Raw genomic sequence first — 14,517 nt, forward strand, 5'->3', positions numbered from 1 at the left:
AGAAGCAGGAAACCCGCCAGAGAAGCGGTTGGCCCTCTAGATGGTGAGGGAGGGAAAAGAGGAGATAAAAGGAGACTTAGAGACGGCAGAGAAATTAAATGAGTTCTTTGCATCTGTCTTCACGGCAGAAGACCTCGGGCAGATACCGCTGCCCGAATGGCCCCTCCTGACCGAGGAGTTAAGTCAGATAGAGGTTAAAAGAGAAGATGTTTCAGACCCCATTGATAAATTAAAGATCAATAAGTCACCGGGCCCTGATGGCATCCACCCTAGAGTTATTAAGAAATTGAAGAGTGAAGTTGCTGATCTCTTGACTAAAATATGCAACTTGTCCCTCAAAACGGCCACGGTGCCAGAAGACTGGAGGATAGCAAATGTCACACCGATTTTTAAAAAGGGAAGGAGAGGGGACCCAGGTAATTATAGGCCAGTCAGCCTAACATCTATTCCAGGTAAGATGGTGGAAGGCCTTATCAAAGATAGAATCTCAAAACACAGATGAACAGGCCTTGCTGAGGGAGAGTCAGCATGGCTTCTGTAAGGGTAAGTCTTGCCTCACGAACCTTATAGAATTCTTTGAAAAGGTCAACAGGCATGTGGATGCGGGAGAACCCGTGGACATTATATATCTGGACTTTCAGAAGGCGTTCAACACGGTCCCTCACCAAAGGCCACTGAAAAAACTCCACAGTCAGGGAAATAGAGGACAGGTCCTCTCCTGGATTGAGACATGGTTGAGACCAGGAAACAGAGAGTGGGTGTCAATGGGCAATTTTCGCAATGGAGGGAGGTGAAAAGCGGTGTGCCCCAAGGATCTGTCCTGGGACTGGTGCTTTTCAACCTCTTCATAAATGACCTGGAGACAGGGTTGAGCAGTGAAGTGGCTAAGTTTGCAGACGACACCAAACTTTTCCAAGTGGTGAAGACCAGAAGTGATTGTGAGGAGCTCCAGAAGGATCTCTCCAGACTGGCAGAATGGGCAGCAAAATGGCAGATGCACTTCAATGTAAGTAAGTGTAAAGTCATGCACATTGGGGCAAAAAATCAAAATTTCACATATTGGCTAATGGATTCTGAGCTGTCTCAGGGATCAGGAGAGAGATCTTGGGATGGTGGTGGACAGGTCGATGAAAGTGTTGACCCAATGTGCGGCGGCAGTGAAGAAGGCCAATTCTATGCTTGGGATCATTAGAAAAGGTACTGAGAACAAAACGGCTAATATTATAATGCCATTGTACAAATCGATGGTAAGGCCACACCTGGAGTATTGTGTCCAGTTCTGGTCGCCGCATCTCAAAAAAGACATAGTGGAAATGGAAAAGGTGCAAAAGAGAGCAACTAAGATGATTACTGGGCTGGGGCACCTTCCTTATGAGGAAAGGCTACGGCGTTTGGGCCTCTTCAGCCTAGAAAAGAGGCGCCTGAGGGGGGACATGACTGAGACATACAAAATTATGCAGGGGATGGACAGAGTGGATAGGGAGATGCTCTTTACACTCTCACATAACACCAGAACCAGGGGACATCCACTAAAATTGAGTGTTGGGAGGGTTAGGACAGACAAAAGAAAATATTTCTTTACTCGGTGTGTGGTTGGTCTGTGGAACTCCTTGCCACAGGATGTGGTGATGGCATCTGGCCTGGATGCCTTTAAAAGGGGATTGGACAAGTTTCTGGAGGAAAAATCCATTACGGGTTACAAGCCATAATGTGTATGTGAGACCTACTGATTTTAGAAATGGGCTATGTCAGACGCAAGAGAGGGCGCCAGGATGCAGGTCTCTGGTTATCAGGTATGCTCCCTGGGGCATTTGGTGGGCCGCTGTGAGCTACAGGAAGCTGGACTAGATGGGCCTATGGCCTGATCCAGTGGGGCTGTTCTTATGTTCTTAGCATTACAAGAATTGCCTTGCGATCTTGCTAACACACTGAAACAAGAGGTACTGACTAACCTTGACATATAATGCAGCAGTTGTGGTACCCCAATATTACATCAAAATGACTTTCTGTATCATTCCTATAGAGCTGGATTTTACATGTGTTTCATTGACTCTGAGGTCCGTACCCATTTGTGTCATGCACATCATATTTTGAGGTATGTTAATTCTGACTTTTTCCCATTGCGTGTGTTTGTTTACCAGTGTGGGTTGCCTTATGCTTGCTTTCCTCACTGGGGTGGATGTATCTGTTGGGCATCTGCCTGTGGAGAGCTTGTGGGGCAACTTGCCTGCAAAGCGAGTTCTTGAGGAGACATGTGTTAACGGATCCTCTGGCTATCCCTGTACTGAGTGCTGTGAGGTTGTTACTGCAAAATGCTTGCTTTGTGCCCAAAATGCCCTTTCACCTTACTTCCTTTTACCAAAGCCCCTTTGAGAGAGGAGAATTACACAGCCCCATGTTGTATGCCCTGTGATCTGACCATGTGAGCACCTGGGTAGGGTTTATATGCTGCACTGATAGGCATGCACTGATTGGCTGCCAAATGTAGTCTGTATCCTATGCTCCATGGTGTGGGTGAGGAGGTTCGACAGGGCTGAGAGGAGTTGTGATGAGAGTGACATGTGCATATTTCCCTATGGGGTTCTTCTAATCCGCACCAGTTTTTGTTAGCATAACAATTTTTGGACTTTGGAGGAGTGTCCCCTGTGCAAAGATTGATTAGGATTCGCTCTCCACCATGTCTGCAACATTCCAGCCACAGACACACCCACATGCTGCCCCATGCTATCTTTTGCCATCTCTGCTGGTGGAGTTGTTTTAACTTTGTGCTGGGCTGTGCCCAGTTTGTGATGGTGCAGAGATTTTGGTCTGCCATGTCTGGCACTTTGTTATGTCCATCAGTGGATGAAGCTGTCATTGTGTTGGCAATTCTATAGTGTTGGCAATTCTCATGGAAAAGATTGGGCCTTAACAGCCCAATCCTATGCAGCCCAATCCTATGCATGTCTACTCAGAAGTAAGTCCCATTAAAGTCAATGGGGCTTACTCCCAGGAAAGCGTGATAGGATTGGGCTGAAAGTCACTTGTTTGTGCGCATTGAACTGAGCCAATTAATAATTTCTACTTCACGATTTGAAGTACTTTTGAACTTGTAACTCCCACTGTGTCCAATGTGACTTAGGGCCCAATCCTATCCAACTTTCCAGCACTGATGCAGCCACAATGCAGCCCCAAAGTAAGGGAAAACATGTTTCCTTACCTTGAGGAGACTTCTGTGAGTACCCCTTCGCCCATTGGTGCCCTTCCCATTGGCACAACTGCATCAGCACTGGGAAGTTGGATAGGATTGGGCTCTTACACCCTTGCCAGTGTGTTTATAGCTGCAGTGGAAGACAACAATCTTAGGCAAGTTTACTCAGAAGTAAGTCCCATTAAGTTCAGTGGAACTTACTCCCATATAAGTACATATAAGATTGTAGTGAAAGTTTTGCACAATACAACAAAGATAAGTATACATTTCCCCAGTGTTGCCTTGGCAGTCACTTCTGGGTTCACCCTGGAGGAGGAAGAGGAGGCTCTGGTGGCTTCATACTCCCATTGCTTCTCTTGTGGAAGCTCCCCTTCAAGGGAGTCTCCACAGAAGGAGGACTGGGGATGCAAAGCCACCACAGTGAGTGCCCCCTCCTCCAGGGAGAATTCAGAAGTGATGTCATATGACACAATGTCAAGTAATGTTGTAATGTCACTGTAATATCACCAGGGATCGTGTTACACCTCTGAAGGAGACTAAGCCCAATCCTGAGCTCTTCAGTGCTGGTGGTATGAGTATACCACCAACGCTGGGTGTTGTAAATGTTCCATAAAGAACTTTTATCGCACCTCTGTGTAGGGACAACTGGTGCCAGCTCTACGCCACTCAGTGCTGAGCTCAATGCCTGACAGATGCCGCCAGGAGCAAGGGAAGAGCTCTGGGCAGTGGTAAAGTTTGTCAGGGCTGGGAGGAGCGGTTCCGGGGTGGTGAGAGGGCGGGGAGGGTGGGGCGGGGGAGGAACTGGGGAGAGAGGGGTGGGGCTGGCAGAGCCCTGCTCCGCGGCATCCAATACTCAATGTGGAAAAATAGCCAGCACAGACTGGAGGAGACCCATTGCAGGGCCTGCGCCTTTACCTGGGGGAAGGGGATGAACAAGGAAACTGGTGGCTGCCACGGCACCCATAGGATACAGCTGTAGCCATTTTGGCCCTGCTCCTCCTCTGGGCACTGGGCATCTTAGGACTGGATTACAACTCAAAGTTAACAGGAAGCACTTCCTGTTAATGTTCAGTTAGTCTCCATTTAGCATGCAGGCTGGTTCAGTTGCTCTCCATTTCAGCAATAACTTCACTTTGTTTAAGAAAGAAACACTAGCGCTTCCAGTGCTAGTACCCCAAAACTAAGGTAGAGGGCACAGGGAAATTTTCCAGATCCATGGAAAATTGAATACCTGATCTGCAGATACAGAGGCCCATCTCTGTGTGTGTGTGTGTGTGTGTGTGTGTGTGTGTGTGTGTGTGTGTGTGTTATCCATTCTGTCATGTCTGACTCTTGGTGACCTTATAGGCGAGAACTCTCCATTCAACCCTGTCAAGCATAGCTTCTTTCAGTTGTTGGATGTTTTATCTTTGTATCTGTTTGAATGGTTTCAAGCCAGTGCATTCTTTGCCTGCCCCTTCTTCTTGTTCCACTGACAATTCGTAACATCATTGACTTCTCTAGTAAATTCACACACATGACATGTTTTATGTATGTTGTGGCAGTGATCCTAAAATAAAAATTGCATTTTTGCAGTTGCATTTATTGTAGTTGCATTTTACATGGGTTAAAAAAACTAATCTGTATAAAACTGTGCCTCTCAAATGTCAGTACTGTGTTCCCTGGGGTCTGCACACTAGGCAGGCCTAGTGGTCCTAATGATAGCACTGACCTGTTCACACTTGTTCATATCTTTCCTCAGCTGTGGCAGGCACAGCACATTTTCAGCTATGGAGCCCCTGACAAGGGGCAAGGAAGCAAACAAGCAAAGATCACTCTCTGCAAACCATGGCTTTTGTCATAATGGAAGCTATGCTTGTCGCTTTTCCTGCACTGCCAGTCAACCTCTGGCAGACTTCCTGACTCTACAGGAATCCCAGTAGCTTTCCTATGAGGGAGCTTTCCTATGAGGCTTTGCCCTTCTGAAGGCAGGAAAAGAACTGATGTACCCATATCTTATGATTCTCCACTCCAGCTTTCACAGGGGAGTTCTTCCCCATGTTCGGCACCTCTGATTTTCAACCAAGGAAGCGGGATTCCCCTAATAGGAAACAGTTTTGATAGGATGTATTCCCAACCCTGGCTTCTTGCATGGATGTTTCCCAAGAATTAAGTGAGGTCTCACTTCTGCAACCCACTGACCAAATCAATAACTGTGCACAATGTGTCAGCCCAGGGCCTAGGAGAAGGGGGTAAAGGGGGTAATTTGTAACCAGGCCCAGGGTCAGGAAGGGGGCCCAGGAGCCAAAGGAGGGGGCCCAGAAATTTCCTGGGATCTTACATTCTCCAATCTTACTACCCACACAGGATGCTGGAGGCAATACTGTGGGTACATGGCCATGACTATTGCCATACACACCAGGACCAGGATTGCATACATTCCTTAACAGTGTCACATCTGGGAGGAAACTGACCTGCTACAGTAGCTCTTTGGTTTGTGGACCTGGGCTACAAAAGACTATTCCAGCTGGTGCCACTTTCCCCCTGCCTGTTTTGCCCCCATTGCCACCCCCCATTCTGTTTCACCCCTCCCAAAAGAAAAAGGGGCCCAAAAGAAATTCTGTACCCACTGATAAAATTCCTCTCCAAGGCCTTATGTCAGTCAGTACTCAGACATGCCTCTGTTTCCTACAGTAGTCCACCAGATGCCTCCAGGAGCACACAAGACAACAAGAGACCTGCATCCTGGTGCCCTTGCTTGTCTCTGGCTTTCTGAGGTAGCCTACTTCTAAAATCTAGAAGTTGTGCATACCCATCATGGCTTGTAACATGTGTTGGACATTTCCTCCAGAAATCTGTCCAATTCCCTTCTAATGTTGGTAAAGTTAAAAACCGAAAGGCGTATTGCGCAGGAAAGCCCAGAAAGCAAGCTCGTATTCTTGTATTCGAAGTTATCTTTATTTAAGAAAATGCATCTTTACCTCCTTAAATAGAGAGAATAATACACTGCAATATTTAGGATTTGCACTCCCCTGTGGTGCTCCTGGTGAAGTTACTGAGAGTCCAATTCTGTGCATGTCCACTCAGAACTGAGTCCCATTACAGCCAATGGGGTTTACTCCCAGGAAAGTGTGGATAGGATTGTAGCCTTAGAGCCCAATCCTATGCATGTCTACTCAGAATAAGTCCCACTGTAGTCAATAGGGCTCACTCCAAAGTAAGAGCCCAATCCTATCCAGCTTTCCAGTGCCAGTGCTGCTGTGCCAATGGGGCATGCACTGCATCTTGTGGTGGAGCAGCACACAGAGGCATCCTTAAGGTGTGGGGACATTTGTTCCCTTACCTTGGGGCTGCATTGCCACTGCACCGGTGCTAGAAAGTTGGATAGGAGTGGGCCCTAAGTGTGGATAGGTTTGCAGCCTTAGAGCCTAAGCCTATGCATGTCTACTCAGAAGTAAGTCCCATTATAGTCAATGGGGCTTGTTTTGTTGGCAACCTTCAGTCTCGGAAGACTATGGTATCGCGCTCTGGATGGTGGTTCTGGCACAGCGTCTAGTGTGGCTGAAAAGGCCGATTCGGGAATGACAATCCCTTCCACACTGGGAGCAAGTGTAGTGTGTCCCTGGTCTGTCTCCCTGGCTGTGGGCCTTCCTTCTTTGCCTCTTTGCCTCAGACTGTTGGCCAAGTGTCTCTTCAAACTGGAAGAGGCCATGCTGCACAGCCTGCCTCCAAGCGGGCCGCTCAGAGGCCAGGGTTTCCCACTTGTTGAGGTCCACTCCTAAGGCCTTCAGATCCCTCTTGCAGATGTCCTTGTATCGCAGCTGTGGTCTACCTGTAGGGCGCTTTCCTTGCACGAGTTCTCCATAGAGGAGATCCTTTGGGATCCGGCCATCATCCATTCTCACAACATGACCAAGCCAACGCAGGCGTCTCTGTTTCAGCAGTGCATACATGCTAGGGATTCCAGCTCGTTCCAGGACTGTGTTGTTTGGAACTTTGTCCTGCCAGGTGATGCCGAGGATGCCTCGGAGGCAGCGCATGTGGAATGCGTTCAGTTTTCTCTCCTGTTGTGAGCGAAGAGTCCATGACTCGCTGCAGTACAGAAGTGTACTCAGGACGAAAGCTCTGTAGACCTGGATCTTGGTATGTTCTGTTAGCTTCTTGTTGGACCAGACTCTCTTTGTGAGTCTGGAAAACATGGTAGCTGCTTTACCGATGCGTTTGTTTAGCTCGGTATCAAGAGAAAGAGTGTCAGAGATCGTTGAGCCAAGGTACACAAAGTCATGGAAACCTCCAGTTCATGCGCAGAGATTGTAATGCAGGGAGGTGAGGCCACATCCTGAACCATGACCTGTGTTTTCTTAAGGCTGATCATCAGTTCAAAATCTTGGCAGGCCTTGCTAAAACGATCCATGAGCTGCTGGAGATCTTTGGCAGAGTGGGTAGTGACAGCTGCATCTTCGGCAAAGAGGAAGTCACGCAGACATTTCAGCTGGACTTTGCTCTCAGGCTCTTTGCTCTCAGACTACAGTTTTAGGATGCGGTCCTGTGCACACTTGCTTGCAAATAACTTCTGCTGAATGCAGCAGGACTTCTGAGAAAACATGTACAGGTATAGGACTGATCTGTGCATGCTGGTTGTGAAAGCTTCTTCAGACTTGTGGTTGCTGTCTTTTCTCAGCTCAGTGAAATACTTTACCATGCAAAGTGAACATGCTAATTTGCTAGAAAAGCTTCAGTTATTGTTTGTTAAATTACTGAAGCCTTTGTTAATGCTTGACAATATCAAGACTTCAGGATCTGCAAGCTTAAAAACAATTAAGAAATGAAATGTATTGAAAAGTGTGACAATTACAGCTTTGGAAACTAATACTGTCACTTTGGTTCACTTTAGATTTTACATAGGTTTAGCAATTTGAGGATTGCTAAACCTCTAAATTTGTTAAATTTAGGATTGCTAAACCTGCTAAATTTGAGGACTGCTAAACAGCGGAGTGAAGCAGGGCTGTGTTCTTGCACCAACCTTGTTTGGGATTTTCTTCGCTGTCCTGCTGAAGCATGCCTTTGGAACTGCAACAGAAGGCATCTATCTCCGGACCAGATCAGACGGAAAGCTCTTCAACCTCTTCAATGGGGCTCCCTCCCAGGAAAGTGTGGATGGGTTTGCAGCCTTAGTTCTGCTAGCGAAGGGAGAGGTGATGGGAGGAGCAGCAGCCAGGAGTGGGAGGAAGAGCTTCACCGGGCGGGCTTCTGCCTGTTGGAGCAGCAGCGGGTGGCGGAGGCTGTGGGGGCAGAAGGCGCAGCGCGCGAGAATCTCCTGCAGCCCTCCAGGTCCGGGAGGGAAAGAGTTCGCAGGGCGCCTGCAGCGCTCGCTCTGGCCGGCAGAGGCCGCTGCGGAGCCTCTTCAAATTGCGGCCTCCTTCGCCTCCCCCTCCCGCGGCGGCGCCTTCCCAGGCTCCTCTCCGGGTAAACAGCGATGGCCGCAGACGAAGGAGGCGGAGAGCAAGATCACAACATGGGGAACCACTTGCAGCTGATACCCGGTAATGGCTGCTGCGGCCTCCCCCCTCCCGGAGGGAGCCGGGCTCCTGGGGCGCCTGGGGGAGGCGAGGGGGCTGCAGGGGGGAGTGGGGGGCAGGCAGGGGGCCTCCCCTGGCCCTGGGGGTAGAGGGCTGGGCGCGCCTAATCTGGCAGGGGGAAGGTGGGTGGCTTGCACTGCTGGAAGGCAGTGTGGCTACCTGGAGGGGAGACCCAGGGGTGCAAGGCAGTGTGGGGGGCAGTGGCCCTGCAGTGAGTGGGGGTGTGGGGCTGGCACTCAGTGGGGCTATGGCAGGAGGGGCAGAGGGCAGGAGCCTGGAGTCTAGGGTGGCCAGGTACAAAGTGGGGGGGGGCAGAGAGTTTCCACCTTCTACCCTTGTACAGAAGAGGGGATTGGGGCAGGAGCAGCTTCTTGTTGCACCTGCCCCAGTTCCCTCTTCTATGCCAGGGTTGAAGTTGGAGGCACCTAGCCCCACTTTGTGCCTGCTCACCCTGTTCCTGTTGAGTTTCTGCCTGCTGTGGAGGCACCTGCTAAAGAAAGAAGGTGGCAAACTTCTGAGCATGGTGGGGCGGTGCAGTTGCAAGAGGCAGTGCTGTGTCAGCGATCTCTGGGCATGGGGTACAGTTGCACATGCTGAGGGTGGCCACATGTGAAGGGGGACTGAGTGCCTCTGCCTTGAAACCTTGTATAGAAGAGGGAATTTGGACAGGTGCATCTTCCATGTTTAGCTGCCCCTCTCCCAATTCTCTCTCCTATACAAAGATAAAAGGTGGAGACACTCTGTGCCCCCACTTTGTATCTGGTCACCCTGTTGAGTTTCTACCTGCTGTTCAGCTGCTGTGAAGGCCTCTGCCAAGGAAAGAAGGTGGTAAGCGTCTGAGCACAGCAAGGCGGTGCAGCCACAAGAGGCTTTGCTATGTCAGGGAGTTTTGGGCATGGATGCAGCTGTACATGCTGCAGGTGACCAGATGCAAAGGGGGACAGAGTGCTTCCACCTTTAATCCTTGTATAGAATAGGGAATTGGGGCAGGGTCATCTTTTTAAACCTTTCTGTGTTGAGCTTCTCCTCCCCAAATTCCCTCTTCTATGTTTTGCATCTGGTCACCCCTGTATGGGGGGGGGGGGGGAGGAGGCTTCCTAGCAAGTATGAATGACAAAGACATACACACAATAAAATAGACCACAATAAATCTATTGGTTGTTTTGTGGTGCCACACAAGCAGGGTGGCCAGATACAAAGTGGGGGGACAGAGTACCTATGCCTTTAACTGTTGTATAAAAGAGGGAATTTGGGCAGGGACAACTTTTTAAACCCTTCCAAGTTGAGCTGCCCCTATCCCAATTCCCTCTTCTATACAATGGTTAAAAGTAGAAGCATTCTGTCTCCATAGCATCTGGTAACCATAACAAGGCTATTGGGTGAGATACAGAGGTTGGCACTGAATGCAGCTGTTGCGGGTGGGGCAGGGGGAAAGGAGCAGCCAGAGAACAGGAGCCTGAAGTCTAGGGTGACCAGACACAAAGTGGGGGATAGTGTGCCTGTACCTTTATAACCCTCAACATGGAAGAGTTTAAAAAGCTGCACCTGCCAAAATTCCCTCTTCTATACAATGGGTGCTCTGTCTGAGTTATGGATAGTGAAGAAGCCAAGCCCTGGGAGTTGGTAAGCAGAGAGGGAGGGACAGGGATTCTCAATCATGGGGTGTCAAAAGAGCAGCTGGCAGTATATGAATTGTGGACTAGGGAAGTACTAGGGAATAGGACTAGGGAAGAATCGGGGCCTGGTGCCCTGGCACTGGGAGCTGCAGGGAAAGGACTGGGATGTGGTGCATTCATGACATTGCATGCTGCGGGGAGGGGGAGCCACTGGGATTAGTGGAAAGGTAGCTGTGTCTGCTGGTACATGATAGATTTCTGACAAGAGAGGGACTGTTGTGTTAAAGGGCGTGAAGGAATAGACCAAGTGGCACTAGCTGTGGGGGTGTTCCTAACTTTTTTATGGTGTCTCTTTTAATTATTCTACTGCACTCAGAAAATCAACAAGTGTTATTTTATCATAGAAGGGAGATGCAATAATGTGGAAACTTATCATGTTAAGTTGCTTCTTATGTTCAGGGCTGTTGGGAGTCCTGCCATGAAACCAGTGTGGCAGTCCTACATTAGAGGCTTTTTCCTCAGTGATGTGTGAAGTGGGAAACAGTAACTTGAATTATACAATTGAAAGGGGAAGTCTGAGGGAAATGGAAATTATGTTTGGAGATGCTAGGATTTCTGGAACTGGAAATTTGTGGGCATTAGGATGTAGAGGTAACAGTGAACAGGAAGCACTAGGAGTAGTGAAGGACAAGATGTTATGCGGGGGCTGAAATGGGAGTAGACGTACGAGATGTAATAGGGACAAGACGGGAGGGTAAAATTGCAGTGGCAAGAAGTTGGAGTGCTAAGGAAGAGGGCAGTGAGTATTTGTGATTCTGAAGCAGGGAGTAATCTGAGATGTTGAACATTGAGGACAATGTTCTGCAGAAAGGGAACTGCAGAAAGGAAATAAGACCTTATGGTATTGGAGCCTGGGAGTGATAGGGATTGGGTGAACACCTGGGATAAGTAGGAGCTTGAGGCATAGCCCACAGGCAGTTTGAAACAGAAGTGTGGGATCTGCAACACAAGAGCTCTGTACCACTGGTGCTCAATAATGTTCAGCAGTAGGAACAATATTAACATCGTTTTCAAGATCAGGCTAGTTCTGCTAGATCTGCATTCTGTCTTCAGTAGTGACCAGTCAAGTGCCATGCGTGATGGTGAGGTTCTATTATGAGTCTCCAACACATACCTCTAAATGTAGAAGGTCCTGCTCTTAGCTTTCATGGCTAATATTTGCAGTATTTGTCAATAAATGACTGATGAGACTATACTTAAAAATGATTACTAATTATACATTATTACTTATTGTGGTAAATAAAAACAGGCCAATCTAGATAGAACCTTAGACTGATCTAACAGGCCTCTTCATTCAAGGGCTGTGGTACATGGGATGTTGAGTTTGATAAGAGGAATTTGATCACTAAGACACTATAGAATTGTGAATTAAGAGCACAAGAAAGCCTTTCTGGATCAGACCAAAGGCCCATCTAGACAAGCATTGTGTTTCCTGTAGTGGGTAACCTGCAATAGTCCTTCCCAACCTTGCTGTTTGCTTTCTAGCAATTGGTATTCAGGGGTACGGTTGTATTCTGTACATGGTAGTTTATTCAGCTGTCGTAGGCCATCTTTTATGAATTTATCTAACCTCCTTCAAAATCATCTTGGCCAGTAACTATCTCCACTCAAATTCCTTAGAGTAATTGTGCATTGGATGCAGTGCTTTAGTCTGCCCTAAATGTACTGCCCATCAGTTACTTTAGATGACCCTGAGTTCTAATGTTATGAGAAAAGAAGCAAAATTTGTGTCTTTTCACATTATGCATAAAAGTCTGACATATCTTGTGTGATCCTATGCATATCTACCCAGAAGAAAGCCCATTTGAATTTAATAGAGCTTTCTCCCAGTTAAAAGTGTGTAGGACTGTAGCCCGAAGTCATATTTTTCTAAAGGACAAAACTTCATATGCTTTAGCCTTTCAGTGTCACGAAGCTGTTTGAACTCCTTTGTCACTTTGGTTTCCCTTTTTGGCCCTTTTCCACGCTCTACAATATTCCTTTTGAGCTAAACAACTGGAATATTCCAAAGGCATCTACATCATATACATTTATATAGTTGTACTATGATACTGGCTGTTTTATTTTCAGTTTCTTTTTCAGCCATTCCGTTTTTCACTATCTCTTTTGCCACACATAGAATTGCTTATTAGATTGTCCTTCATGAACCCATGTTCTCTTTCCAGGTTGGTCACAAGTTAAAATCCAGTCGGTGTGTGTATATCATTAAGAATTTTTTTGTGCCGATGTCATTTTGTACTTACACCAAACTTGATTTGTAACTTTGTTTTCTAGTTTGGAGCGAGCTTTCTGAGACTCTTTGCATTCCGCTTGAATTTTTATCACACTGAATAATTGGCTGCCTTTTACAATCTTTTCCCTGGCTACATATTCTGACTCCAGTAATTTATGAATAAGTTAAAGCAGGGGTGTCAAACTCATTTCATCCTGGGGGCCACATTGGATTTATGGCACCTGCTGAGGGCTGAACTCCAAATGTGGTGCCCGGAAGTGACCTGAAAACAGGAAGTAATGTCATTTGTGATGTCTACCCACCAAGCAGTCTCTCTCTTCTGCCTCAGCCCCCTCAGCCTGTGGCCCTCAGACCCCCCACTCCGGCCGCGGGAGAGCTCCAGTTGTGCCCGGAGGAAGTTCTGAAGGCCGGGGACGCCACGCGTGGCGTCTCTGGCCCTGAGAATGACGTTCTGAGGCCTCATAAAGCCTTGAAAGGTCATTTCCGAGTTTTCCGAAAACCTGAGAGTGACCTTTCAAGGCCTTATGGGGCCTCGGAACATCATTCTAAGGGTTGGGGACACTGTGCGTGGTGTTCCCAGGCCCTCAGAATTTTCCTCCAAGCGTGACTTGAGCAGAGCTCCGGATGCGGTTGGGGTGGGACAGCCCCGGAACTCCCCCAAAGCCCAGGGGCCGACCAAAATGGCTCTGCAGACCATATCTTTGACATCCCTGATTTAAAGAGTAAATTCTTAGCCACTTCTTTGAGGATCTAGAACAGGGGTCTTCAAACCTTCTGACCAGAGGGCCGCACCAAATATCTGGCACAGTGTCAAGGGCGGGGGGAAAAACTACAATTTAAATATAAAATTTAAATAAACACATCATGATTTCACCAACACACACCACAGAAATAAAGCACACACTCAAATGAATCCCCATTTCCCCATCTCCCAAGTCCTCAGAACACACTCTGGACATGACCATTGCACTCTGGTTGTGTTCTGTGGTTGAGTGGGCCAGAGGCTGGCTGCAGGCCAGATAGAGGCTCACCATGGGCTGTGCCTGGCCCCTAGGCTGGGCATTGGACACCCCTGATCTTGAATCTGAGTTGAAAGAGATTGTTCATGGCAATTGGAGAGATAAGGATAATAGGGAGGAAAGTTGAAGCCTGGGACATGACCTTGGGAACCTGAACACAGGGTAATAAAAGTCATTGTATAACTTAATGGCACACACTATTATCTGTATTTTTTAATGCCCCATATGGTTGAGCACTGGGAAGAAAACTCTGATTGCAATGAGCCATGGTTCATAGATGCAGGTGTTCATGTGGTACATTCTTTGTGCATCTACCTCAAAAGCAAAAAGAACTCCAATATCAAATTAAAAAATTATTCCTTAGCAGTAATGTGGTATTTTACTCTTGATTCAGGGCATTTTCTTCTTCTAATCTAAGCAGACTAGAAACATGAAAAACCCGTTGATGCACGTGAGTTATGAAATGTTCACACGTAATGTAATACACTTCAATTAAAAGTATAGATAATGAACAAAACAAGATTAAAATGACCTTCTTCAGTGAGTTCAGCTTGGAGATCAAAGTGACTCCTTTGCAGCTGAAAGGAGATGATACTTTATTGAAGATTAAATGAAGTTAGCAATTGTAGAGTATGTATAGTAGTATGTTGTTCTGTTGAGAGGACTCATTTCCTGAAAAGCTTTCCCTGGGAATATATTTCAGTCAAAGAAACTGATAAGTTTGAATAGTTAGGTAGATTTGGTAACTGAAATATTGTGGATTAGGAATACTTCATCCCTGTGTTCTGTTGAAAGTAAGATTTGAGAGGAAAACAGGAAGGACAAAGAGAAGAAACAGCAT

The 14,517-nt window shown here is 47.3% G+C and overlaps 1 protein-coding gene across 2 annotated transcripts in view; it reads left to right on the forward strand.

The window, feature by feature from the left end:
• The first annotated feature begins 8,631 nt into the window (after positions 1-8,631).
• CRBN (cereblon) overlaps positions 8,632-14,517 on the forward strand; it is a 34,621-nt gene continuing 28,735 nt past the window's right edge. The window contains exon 1 of one of the 2 annotated variants that reach the window (XM_066614921.1): positions 8,632-8,712. In XM_066614921.1, coding sequence (XP_066471018.1) covers positions 8,646-8,712 — 67 coding nt within the window. In that variant the 5' untranslated portion in view covers positions 8,632-8,645. The remainder of the gene's footprint in view (positions 8,713-14,517) is intronic. The other variant, XM_066614922.1, reaches the window with a different exon arrangement.

The sequence above is a fragment of the Tiliqua scincoides genome, chromosome 2 (genome assembly GCF_035046505.1).
Source record: "Tiliqua scincoides isolate rTilSci1 chromosome 2, rTilSci1.hap2, whole genome shotgun sequence".
NCBI lineage: Eukaryota > Metazoa > Chordata > Lepidosauria > Squamata > Scincidae > Tiliqua > Tiliqua scincoides.